This window comes from Syzygium oleosum, unplaced genomic scaffold, assembly GCF_021117445.2.
Source record: "Syzygium oleosum isolate NSW1041296 unplaced genomic scaffold, Sole_v2.1 Sole_v2.01, whole genome shotgun sequence".
NCBI lineage: Eukaryota > Viridiplantae > Streptophyta > Magnoliopsida > Myrtales > Myrtaceae > Syzygium > Syzygium oleosum.
In genome coordinates this window covers 38101543-38114151 of record NW_026607485.1, presented here as the reverse complement: position 1 = coordinate 38114151, position 12609 = coordinate 38101543, and the positions used below count along the sequence as shown (strand labels likewise).

The window sequence follows — 12609 nt, the reverse complement described above, 5'->3', positions numbered from 1 at the left end:
ATATAAAAATTTAAGAATTTTTGGAGATGTTATAAGTATGGTAAAGAACCGATTTTGTGGAACAACGGTGCTATTCCAGTGGGAAATTTGTAGTCTATCTTTGAGTTAGTAAATTGGATACTTAAAAAAATATTTTGACTTTGGTTTCTCATGAAAAATGTTTATCCAGGTGTCTTTTATATCATATTCAAATTTTAGAATTTTTGGAGTTCATCTACTATTTATTTTGAAGGAATTTTCGTTACTGTGCAAAACTGCCCAGATTTACCCAATTTCAAAGATGCACAATTTCCCGCGTGAAACCTTGGGAATTTTGTAACATCCTGAATTTCGACCCATTTCTGGGATCCGACGAAGTGGATATTATTTCTCATTTGATTTTAGTACGTCTCGCCCAGAGCTGGCCCATCGCGGGATACTGACCAATGGGAAAGGATAACTAGGAAAACGGTACATGGACAGGCGACCCGATCGCGAATCGGGCGCCGATTCCGAGAAACGGCAGGGAAGTATTTTGGGCCAGTGTGGACCGATTCTAGGAAGGTGACGGATTTGGCTTGACCAACGACGTACGATCGGATCGTGGGTGATTCCGCTCGACCGAGAGTGCGCGTGGCAAATAAATCCCGAACCTGAACCGAACGATCGTGACCCCTGGTATAACCAATAATTCCTTGCGTTCTCCTGGTAATCGAGACCGTCACGACTCGAGTGACCCTAGGTCGATACGCATAACCCCTAAACAGCCACCCGTCAGTGAGAGGCTCTAAAATTCTGTATTAAGCAATTTTGATCGCCAAATTGGACCCGAACTTCGATGTCGAAATTCTATGGGTGTTTGCGACTATTTTGCGAGGTCAACGTCATTTTTGAGTGGCCACACACATTTGGGGTTGGTACAGTCGAAAAATGGAATTTCGACCCGGGACCGGAAAATTACCGTTTTGCCCCTGGACCCTGTACTGGGTATTCCGAATTTTGAATAATTTTGGGTAATAATTGAGGATTAAAATAAGTGAATAAGGAATTGGAATTATTGAATTACCCATTTGCCCCTCAATTATTGGATTGGGCTAATTATGGACCGTTAGATCAAGGGCAAAATGGTCCGAGGGCTAGGATCGCGACACGTGGCACACCTTTTTGACCCATAAGACCCCTTTGACCACTCTCTCTCCTCCCATTTTCCTCTCCCATCAGCCGTGCACTCCCCCTCCCACGCCACTTCTCCTTCATTTTCTTCTTTGTTTGGCCGTGAGAGGCCCTCGCCGGAGGAGCTCCGCCGCGCCGCCGTGCCGTCGCCGCCGCACCACCTCGCCACCACCAGCAGTCTCATCTCTCTTTCTTCCCTTTCCTCAGCCGCGTGAGCAGCCCCCACCGTGGATCGCCGTCTGCAAGCCGCCACCGTTTGTGCCGCCGTGGAGGCCGTTCGTCGCTGCCGCTTGCGCCGCCGTGGAATCGGCTCAACCCACCCATTTTCCCCACTTGTTCAGCCTTGTAAGGAGCTTAGGAATCCAAGTGAGTGGAAACCCTAACTCTTAATTAGGCTTGTGTGCATTTTAGACAAGTTTAGGGGTTATTAGGGTATTTTAGGGGTTAATTAGTGTGGGCTGATTTGGGGCTGAAGTTGTGGTGACTTTAATTGCCTAAGGTGATGATTTAGGATGGTTTAAAGGCTGTGGATAATTGGATTAGTGGTTTGTTGAGCTTGGTTTGCTTGGTGATGCATATTTGTTGATTTCCGGTACGGTTACTGTTGCGTCGCCGGATTTTGTTATTTTTGGTGTGACCTGTGTGGGTAGAATTTGAAGAAGTGTTCTTCATGAAAGTTATTTCCAACATCTTTAAGTATAAAATGTTTTAATTTGGGAATTTTTGGAAATCATTTGATGCCATTCGGAAGTCCATCTTTGGACCGAAATAAAACTGCCCGATTTACTGTTCACCCGACCTTCAGGTCTGTTCGAATTTTTATAAATTTTTTCAGGTTTATTTTCAAAATAATTCCTTCACAAAAAGTGTTGGGAACATTTGTGGCTATAACATATAAAAATTTCAAGATTTTCCGAAATGATTTGGGTACCGAATGAGTTGTATTTTGATGGCCTGAGGGGCTGTCCGAGCGAATCGGATTTCGTCTGACTTTGAGTGTCAAAACGAGGTGTTTACGGTTAGAACTGGGTTTCTAGTTCTTCATGGAAAATGTTCATCGAGATGTTTTGTACAACATATCCAAATTTCATAATTTTTGGAATTGATTTACCATTTATTTCAAATGGATTTCGGTCACTGTGCAACAGCCCAGTTTGGACCCGATTTTGTATATTCCCGATTTTTCTCTCTCTCGGACTGATTAGTGGCTGTCCATTGAGGTTTAATTGGGCCTTGTACGGCTAATGTATGGTTTGTTCGTGAATTGCCATATGTGAATGGTTGGGCCATGTAGTGGCTGATTTGGGTACAAATTGTGCTTGATTGTGTTAAATTTTGTGGTACCTCGTTTGAGCGACTTGGTGGTTGAATGGTACTTTGTCGTGCTCAATTGTTTACTGCCATGCCGCCTGATTTCGTGTTCGAGCAATGCGGTGTGTGATTGGCCAATCATTGGTGCGAATGTTTATTGCCCGAGTGCGTGAATTATGTTTTGGGCCACATGGTACTAGTTGGCCAAGTGCGGATGTTATGCGAATAAGTATGGGCAATTGATTGGCTATTTGAGCACGTTGATTTGGCATGTTTGTTGAAATGCCATGCTGAAATTGAATGCTCATGTTGCATTGTACGACATTGCATGGCCACGCATTGTGTATGCCGAGAATGGGGCATGAGATGAGATTGTGCGAGAATGCGTGCCTGACATGAGCATGTGATCACCTAATTGCCCTGATGAATGTTACGCGGGGTTCAGATACTAACTGGCTGTGTGTATGTGTGATCACATTTCGCCCTGATGCGTGTTACGCGGGGTGTGCCGTCCTCATGCACTTTGAAGCAGGACGATGCCCGGTACGTCCGGAAGACGACCATCCTGATGCGTTTTACGCGGGCTCTGGTTCGTGGGGAGATCAGTGTTATGCCTCATGCACTTTGTAGCAGGCTAGAGACACTGGGTCAGATCGGTGTTGCGCCTCATGCACTTTGTAGCAGACTAGACGCACCGGGCCGGGAATTGTGATGACTTGAGTCATAATGAATAATAATAATGGAGCATGAGCCAGTGTGCAGTGTGAGCCAGAATGAAACATGGCATGATGATGACATTTGCATGCATAAGAATGCATGGGCCAGTGTGCGAGTATGCAAGACTCGGTGAATGGCATGCGAGATGAACACTTTGAGTATGAGCATGCGAATGGCGTACGTGTGAAAATGTGTGCCACGTATGTGCCGGGATTATTATATCGAACTATTTAACCTGCAGGGTCAGCAAGGTAAGCGATCGGGGCTCAAGGGCTTAGGTCATTTGATTGACATCATTGTCGGTTGTTGTGTTAATTGCTTGTCGGGAGGTGCATGTTAGCCTAGTTTCGGTTTAGGAGGCCTACTCACTGAGATTCGTCTCATAATTATTTAAACCCCGTTTTTCAGACCCTTGTTAGAGGATACCTGATGTACCCGATCAATATAAGGATTCGGAGCCCATAGAGCAGAGTCCCGAACAGGTTGGCGAGGTCGAGCAGCAGGATTCGGAAGATGAGATAATCGAGGCTGAGTCCGTGTCATCAGGATCCGATCCTGATTAAGTTTCCTAGGATCAGTCTTAGTCTCCCTTAGGTCGGGCCTGTCACGCCCCATACCCCACGAAGCATGAGCATCCCGCTTATAGGTCGAAATAGTAGCGCGACGCTCCCAGGTTACGGCACCGACCCGAAACCCAAATCAGAGAAAACACGCCACATGCGGAAACGACGTATATATAATAAAAATATATATATACACCCAGAAAATTTAAAAGCAACCACGAGTGGCAAGAGAAAACAAATTACGATTGATTAAACCCCCAAATACATTATCCATCTATAAACAAAAAGGTACATCAAAAGGCTACGAACAAAAAGGGATCGGTGACCTAGGGGTGTCAAACTAACTACCGGAGGGGTACGGTCAAAAAGTGTCGACCCTCACTCCTATGCTGATATCTAACCTACGGTACCCAGTCAGGATCAGAACCCGACGGCTCCGAAGAACTCTCGAGTCGCTCTTGATCCTCCTCAGAACTCATGGCCTCCAACTCTATCTCTGGCTCAGGGTCTTGTTCTTCGTACTCGTCTATGTCCATAGGCTCAGGGGCTTCTGCGTCCACCTGCTCTGGAGCTGGATCGACTATCTCCGGCTCGAAAGCTAATCCACCAAGCTCCTCGTGCTCTTCCTCTTCTTCCACAATCTCGTACTCAACCTCAGAATCAGGATTGCCCTCCATATCAACATCTACTACATCACCGTCTGGACATTGAATATCTAGCAGACCCTCTCCCACAAACGGAACGTCGGCGGACCTGATGGGACCGAATTCTACTCCAAAACGATCCCGGAAACACCAGGCTAGGTACTCGTGAGTCTCAAAGTGAGCTAAGCCTACGTCTACCCATACTAAAGCATAGTGTCTATAGTACTTCTCCCCGTTCCCCACGGGGTGCACGGTCAGCGTACGCTCTATATGGTGGGGAATCCCAAAGCGTAACGGTGCATCGTCGAAGTTCATGGCGGGAGATCTGAAAAGTCGGTTTTACCACAACCGTGAGAAAACTCAGCAAGTAAAAATCACTAATCCTAAACTAGGCTAATGTGCACCTCCAGAGGGTAAATAAAACACATAAACAGATAAATAAACCAGTATAACAATCAATATAAGTTCACCCGGGCCCACAGCCCAATTCACTACTCTGCCCTGCAGGTTAGACTTTTAATATCAATATAAAACACATTCACTTAAATCGACCCGAAGGCCACGACCCAAAGGCCACAATTTCTCCCGACCCGAAGGCCCGACCCGAAGGCCACAATTTATCTCGACCCGAAGGCCCGACCCGAAGGCCACAATCTATCTCGACCCGAAGGCCCGACCCGAAGGCCACAATCTATCTTGACACGAAGGCCCGACCCGAAGGCCACAATCTATCTCGACCCGAAGGCCACAATCTATCTCGACCCGAAGGCCTGACCCGAAGGCCACAATTTATCTCGACCCGAAGGCCCGACCCGAAGGCCACAATTTAAATCACTTCAAACATGTACATCAATGCGTCCAATATTGATCAATCAACGTCACGAGGGATGAATACAAGCCAAGGCACTCAAGGTTAATCGCCCACACTAATATACCAAGCATACTCATTCTCGACTTAGACGCATTCAACTCATCCTCAAGACAATCAATATACTTCCGTTCTCACCCAATCCACTCGACATTGATTCGCACATTTATTACAATTCAATGTAATGCACCTAAGGCCCACCTTGGGCAAATCAAACTTAGTCCTCATGCTCATTGGTGCGGGGTCACAAGATAGGATTTATATAAGTCCTAAGTAACCTCTAAAAATGCCTAACTCCTTGCCATCAACCAATGACTCAACTAAGTATTCAACTTGGATAAATTGCACAAATTCGGTACTCAATGAACAGTACCAGGGGAGGACACATTTTGCCCACTAAACCACAATTAAACACCCTCATTAGGCTCTAATCTTAAACCCCAATCACCCAACAACCAAATCCACTTAATTAAGATTCAAATAAGCCTAATTAACCCCCAAAATGTCCACTTCCAAGTCATTAGTACTTGAACTTAATTAGTGCCACACTTAGACAAATTTATGCAATTTCGGTGCGATGAACGATTACCAGGCAGCAGAACTAATTAGGCCTTAATTCACCTCTAAACCATTTCATTAAGCACTAATTAGGTCCCCTAATCACCCCACACAACATTAGGCATATCTAGACCATGATTAGGCTTAATTAACCCCCTAATTACCCTCTAAAATGCACAAATAAACTAATTAACGGTTTAGGGGTTTATACTCGCCTAAAATCGACTCGAGGCGACGGGAGCGGGCGGTCGATTACCGACACGCGGTGAGAATCGACGGCGGCGCTCCGGGGGCAAGCCGGCAGTCACGGCGGCGCCGGTGTGGTTCACAGCCACACACACAACCGGAACAGAGGAGCTGCTGGGCGTACGGGCTGAGGATGGTGGAGAGAGAGACGGTGAGGGTGAGGTGATCGACGAGGGCGGCGCACGGCGGTGGACGGCGGCGCGGTGCCGGCGAGGTGAAGACCGGCGGCGTTTCTCTCTCTCTCTCGCCTGGAACAGCTGCTGTGGGGCGGACAATGCAGAGGGTGGGGCTGGTCGACGGAGGCTGGGGCGGTGCCAGGGGGTGCTGTGCGGCGGCCTGAGGTCAGCAGGCTCCGACGGCGCGGGCTGTTCCGGCGTGAACAGTGGCCGGCGGAGCAGAAGGACAGAGGAGCGGCGTGAAGAGGACGATCGTGAGGCTGCTCGGGAGAGAGAGAACGTGAGCTGAGAGAGACTGAGGAGAGAGAAGAAGCATGTCAAAAGTGGTCAAACTTGGATGAGTGGAGTCCAAGTGTCGACAATCCAAGGGTTTGGACAATTTGCCCTTGAATCCAATGGCTTAGGTTCACTCCTCTCCAATAATTCAAGGGTATAATGGACAAATGCCCCTAACCAAGGCTGACCAGGTCTGGTTTGGTCTACTTAACCTTAGTTAGTCCCCAAATTTTATCCAAATTTCGGAATAAATTAAAATGGCCTAGGGGCATTTTCGTAATTTTCCGATCCCGGACCGAAATTTCAATTTTTGTCCATACCGGTCCTATATGTTCATGGGAGACATAATACGGTGTCGGATTCGCGAAATTCACTTTCTACGCCTTTGAAAATCGCCTGCGAAGTCCCGGGAATAAAATAATATTATTTTTCCAATTTTTGCCGAAATTCTCGTTTTTGTCCAAAACCACTCTAAATGTACGTGGCCACTCCAAAATGACCTTGGCCGTGAAAAATAACCTCAAACGGCCTCCGAATCCTGCCCCGGTGCCCACGGGGGCAAAACCGTAATTTTCCCAATTTTTGTCGAAATTCCTATTTTCAGCCGTTCTTGTCCCAAACTTACTTGGCCACTATAAAATGACGCCCGTCCTACAAAATAGTCATAATTACCCTTGAAATTTTGATATCGGAGTTCGGCTCAATATCGCGATCAAAATAGCTCGTTTTTTTAAAATCTTAGAATCTCTCACTAACGGGTGGCTGTTTAGGTGTTACGCGTATCGACCTAAGACTGTCCGAGTCTCGATAGTCTCAAATCTCGAGAGAAGGTAAGAGATTATCACTAGTACCGGGGGTCGCGATCGTTCGGATAAAATTTGGAATTTGTTTGTCAGGCGTACTTTCGGTCGTGCGGAATCACCCGCGATCCAATCGTACGTTACTAACTATATCACATCCATTATCTTCCTAAGATCGGCCCATATTGGCTCAAGATATTCCCTCGACGTTTCTCGAAATCAGTGTCCAATCGCGATCGGTTTCTCGGTCCACGTACCTGTTCCTATTTAGCCTTTCCCATTTGGTTAGTATCCCGTGATTGATCAAGTCCGGGCGAGACTCACTAAAATCACACGAGAATTAATATACACTTTACTGGTTCCGATAACGGATAAAAATTCAGGATGTTACAACTCTTCCCCCCTTATAAAAATTTCGTCCCCGAAATTTGTACTCTAAACTTGTTCCTCGAACAACTGGGGGTGTTGATGTCGCATGGCCTCCTCGCTTTCCCATGTAGCGCCTTCCATCCCATGGTGTTCCCAGACTACCTTGACCATCGAAATCGTCTTATTTCATAGTACTCGATCCTTCCGATCTTCAATTCTGACTTGTCTCTCCACGTACGACACCCTGTCGTCCACGTCTATTTCTTCATATCTTAAAACGTGTGTCGGGTCTGGTTCATACTTTCTCAACATCGACACGTGGAAGACATTGTGTACCTGGGACAAGTTAGGTGGCAGGGCAAGCCTATACGCCATATCGCCAATCTTTTCTAAGATCTCGAACGGTCCGACAAACCTCGGACTCAGCTTCCCTTTCTTGCCAAATCGGGATAACCCTTTCATAGGTGACACCTTGAGGAATACATGGTCTCCAACTTGGAATTCCAAATGTCGTCGTCTCCGATCGGCATAGCTCTTCTGGCGACTTTGGGCTGTCTTCAGCCTTTCTCGGATAATCTTGACAACTTCCACTGTCTGCTGGATCAACTCTGGGCCAGTAATACTCCGTTCACCTACTTCATCCCAGCACACAGGAGTCCTACATGCTCTGCCGTATAAGGCTTCAAATGGGGCCATCTGGATACTCTGCTGATAGCTGTTATTATACGCAAACTCTACCAAATGCAGGTGTTCTTCCCATTTACCTTGGAAGTCCAATACACAAGCCCTTAACATATCCTCGAGGGTCTGAATCGTCCTTTCTGATTGACCGTCAATCTGTGGATGGTAAGCTGTACTGAACTGCACTTTTGTTCCCAAGGCCGTCTGCAGACTTTTCCAAAAATTCGCCGTAAACCTCGGGTCACGATCTGATGTAATTGTTACCGGCACTCCATGCAGTCTAACGATCTGTCTCACATACAGTTCTGCATACCTTTCCAGCTCGAAATCCTTTCGTACAGCTAAGAAATGTGCCGACTTCGTAAGTCGATCTACAATCACCCAAATGGAATCATGCCCTCTTTGGCTCCTCGACAATCCGGTTACAAAGTCCATGGTGATGTGTTCCCATTTCCACTCGGGAATTTCCAAAGGTCGCAGCAGTCCTCCAGGTTTACAGTGTTGCGCCTTTACCTGCTGACATGTCAAACACTTAGCCACATACCTGGCCACATCCGTCTTCATTCCATTCCACCAATAATATTGGCGTAGATTCTGGTACATTTTCGTACTGCCAGGGTGGATACTGTAATTGCTGCGATGAGCTTCTCTTAGTATCTCTTCCTTAAGCTCAGTATCATCAGGTACACACCATCGCCCTCTAAATTTCAGGATTCCATCCTCTGATACTTGGAAATCTGGCTTCCTTGTAGCGGCATCCATTTCCATGATTTTCTGAATTTCCTGATCCGTGGACTGCAGCGCCTTAATCTTGGCCTGAATCTCCGGCTCGATTCTCAAAGTAGCCAGCAGATTTGACACATGGCCTAATTCAAATTTAAATTCTGAGTCTCGAAGCTTTTCTAATAACGTCCACTCCTTGATCATCATATGCGCCATACTTGATTTGCGACTTAGCGCATCCGCCACTCGATTCGCCTTTCCAGGGTGGTACATGATGTTGCAATCATAATCTTTCAGAAGTTCCATCCATCTACGCTGCCTCATATTTAGCTCTTTTTGCGAAAATAGATATTTGAGGCTCTGATGATCCGTATAAATCTGGAACTTTTCCCCACATAAATAATGTCTCCAGATTTTAAGTGCAAAAACAATGGCAGCCAACTCTAGGTCATGCGTCGGATAGTTCGACTCGTGTGATCTCAACTGACGTGACGCATATGCAACTACTTTTCCATGCTGCATTAGTACACAACCGAGTCCCCTGAGTGAAGCATCACTGTAGACCTCAAATCCACCAGGTCCAGATGGAATAGTTAAGACTGGAGCTGTTGTCAGTCTGTGCTTAAGTTCCTGAAAGCTTCGTTCACACTTGTCATCCCATTCAAACTTAACCTCTTTTTTCAGTAATCGCGTTAATGGCATGGCTAGCGACGAGAATCCTTCCACGAAACGTCGATAATAACCGGCCAATCCCAAGAAACTCCTGATTTCCGTCACCGATGTCGGTCTGGGCCACTTAAGTACTGCCTCAATCTTAGTTGGATCCACGGATATTCCTTCTCCCGATACAATATGTCCAAGGAATGCTACCTTGCTAAGCCAGAACTCGCATTTGCTGAACTTCGCATAAAGTGCGTGCTCCCTCAACGTCCGTAATACTTCAGTCAAATGCACTTCATGTTCTTCTGGACTCTTCGAGTATACTAGAATATCGTCGATGAACACAATGACGAACTGGTCCAGGAATTCCTTAAAAACTCTGTTCATCAGATCCATGAAAGCTGCAGGGGCATTCGTCAAACCGAATGGCATGACTGTAAACTCGTAATGCCCATACCTCGTCCTAAATGCAGTCTTGGGTATATCCTCCTTCCGAATTCTTAACTGATGATACCCGGTCCGTAGATCAATCTTGGAGAACACTGACGCTCCTTGCAATTGATCGAATAAGTCGTCAATTCTGGGCAGTGGATACTTATTCTTTATAGTCACCTGATTCAACTGCCGATAGTCTATACATAATCTCAACGTCCCGTCCTTTTTCCTTACAAATAGGACTGGCGCTCCCCATGGAGACGCACTAGGACGAATGAACCCTTTATCCAGCAGTTCCTGCATTTGGACTTTCAACTCCTTTAACTCCGATAGGGACATCCGATATGGGGCCTTAGAAATCGGTTCAGTACCTGGGGCCAATTCTATTACGAACTCCACTTCCCGTTCTGGCGGTAAGCCTGGCAATTCCTGAGGGAAAACCTCGGGGAAATTGCACACAATAGGGATTTCTTCCAACTTGGGTTCCGCTAAGGTCGGATCCTTAACATTAACCAAATATCCCTCACAACCTTCTTCGAGCATCTCAGTTGCCTCTACTGAGGAGATCCAAGGGATTGAGGTTCCTCCTCGGTTTCCCTGAAATTCAAACCTAGGATGTCCAATCGGATTAAATTGACTGTCCTATTGCCACAATCCATAACGGCTTTCTGCTTCGTCAGCCAATCCATACCGATGATCACATCGAAATTATACATGGCTAACACAGCCAAATCAATCCTTTCCTCTACATTCCCAATCACGATTTTACAGTCCAAGCACCCCAATGATACTAACACCCTATCATGCAATGGGGTCGTCACACATAACATGCTTGCAAGTAATATAGGCTCCAGACCAACCAATCTAACAAACTGTTCTGAAATAAACGAATGGGTTGCCCCGAGATCAAATAACGCATAGGCAGCATGATCACAGAGAGAGATGGTACCTGTGACCACGCCTGGCGCGTCCTCCGCATCCTTACGCGCCATTGCGTATACCCGTCCTTGTGCAGGTGGTCTGCCTTGAATAGCCGGTGGGGGATTGCTGGCATGATTTCCTATTCTGGGCTGCTGATGTTGTCCTGGGGGTCCTAAAGGTCGTTGTTGGGGACAATCCTTTATCTGGTGTCCCAAACTCCCGCAACGAAAACAAGCCCCGAATTTATTTGGCGTCTGGCTGGGTTTCCCTATATTCCTCCTCGGAAGTGGAACAAACCGTCTATTGCTAGCCATCGGCTTCTTGCCGAAGCGACGATTGTCCCGATTCTGAATAAACCTTGAACCCGATGCTGCTGTCCTTTCCATCTGATCTCGCTCCATCGTTTGGGCTCGCTCATACAATTCTCTGTAATCTTTGATATTCAGTAAAAGCATCTGGGTACGAAGATCCGACTTCAGTCCATCCCGGAATCTTCGAGCTTTATCCAGCGGATTCTCAACCATCCTTGGGGTGAATCTGGACAGTCTTGTGAACTCTGCTTCGTACTGAACTACTGTCATCGACCCCTGACGAAGTCTCATGAACTCCGCCATCTTCTTCTCCTGGGCACTCTCTGAGAAAAACTGCCCATAGAAATGCTCGACAAAAATTGCCCAGGTCTGTTCCATATTTTCTGGAAATACTCTATCCTTAACTGCCTTCCACCAGTCGTGTGCATTATCTTGCAGCTGGTAAGTCGCCAACGAAATTTTTTCTGTCTCAGTACATCCTAACAAGTCGAATGCTTTCTCTAACTCCTCCACCCAACGTGGGGCGGTCTCTGGGTCACCTCTGCCCGTGAACTTGGGCGGTTTCAGCTTAAGAAACTGTTCCACCAACTGGTGTATTGGTCTAGCTGCTACCATTGGTTGAGCTTGAGCTTGCCGGGCTTGAGCTTGATTCCCATTGATGGCAGCGGCTGCTGCAGCTCCAGTAGCCTCAGCAATGACTGTTGCTCTATCTTGGGCCTGTCTGCCCATGACATTCCCTATTTCTCTTAGGGTTTCAATCACTTGTTCCATTCTGGGGTCTACTGCAGCTCCAGCATTGACTCCAGGGTTTCCTGCCGCTATAACACCCGTCTCGAGGTCTTCTACAGCTCTCACTCGAGCACGACCTCCACCTCTAGTTCCTCTTCCTGTGCCCCTCCTTGAGACTCTTCTCACACTTCCTCCTTCGCTGCTCATCCTTCCAAATCTGAGTGCTCAACTACCTAATATAATTCCGCCCAGGAATTAGAGACCTAAACCAAACAATCCGGTCTAAGTCCTAGGCAGGTATCAATACAAAAACAATGAAACACTCAGCATGCAGCTAGCATAACGGCACATAATTTTCACCCAAGAACTCGCACATTTACCTTGGATCCTGCCGCACCTGCATAATACTGGTTCAAATAATCACCACAACATTCAAACACAAGCAATCTGGAGGTACACTTAGCACACT

The 12609-nt window shown here is 46.7% G+C and overlaps 1 protein-coding gene across 1 annotated transcript; it reads right to left on the bottom strand.

The window, feature by feature from the left end:
* Nucleotides 1-8481: 8481 nt before the first annotated feature.
* LOC130137646 (uncharacterized) lies at nt 8482-12347 on the bottom strand (the record flags this gene model as incomplete). Its single annotated transcript, XM_056309374.1, has 5 exons — nt 11521-12347; nt 10881-10977; nt 10472-10776; nt 9331-10243; nt 8482-8565 (listed from the first exon to the last, which is right to left on the bottom strand). Coding segments are annotated over exons 1-5 (2226 nt in total), but the record flags the coding sequence as incomplete, so codon positions are not given.
* Nucleotides 12348-12609: the final 262 nt, after the last annotated feature.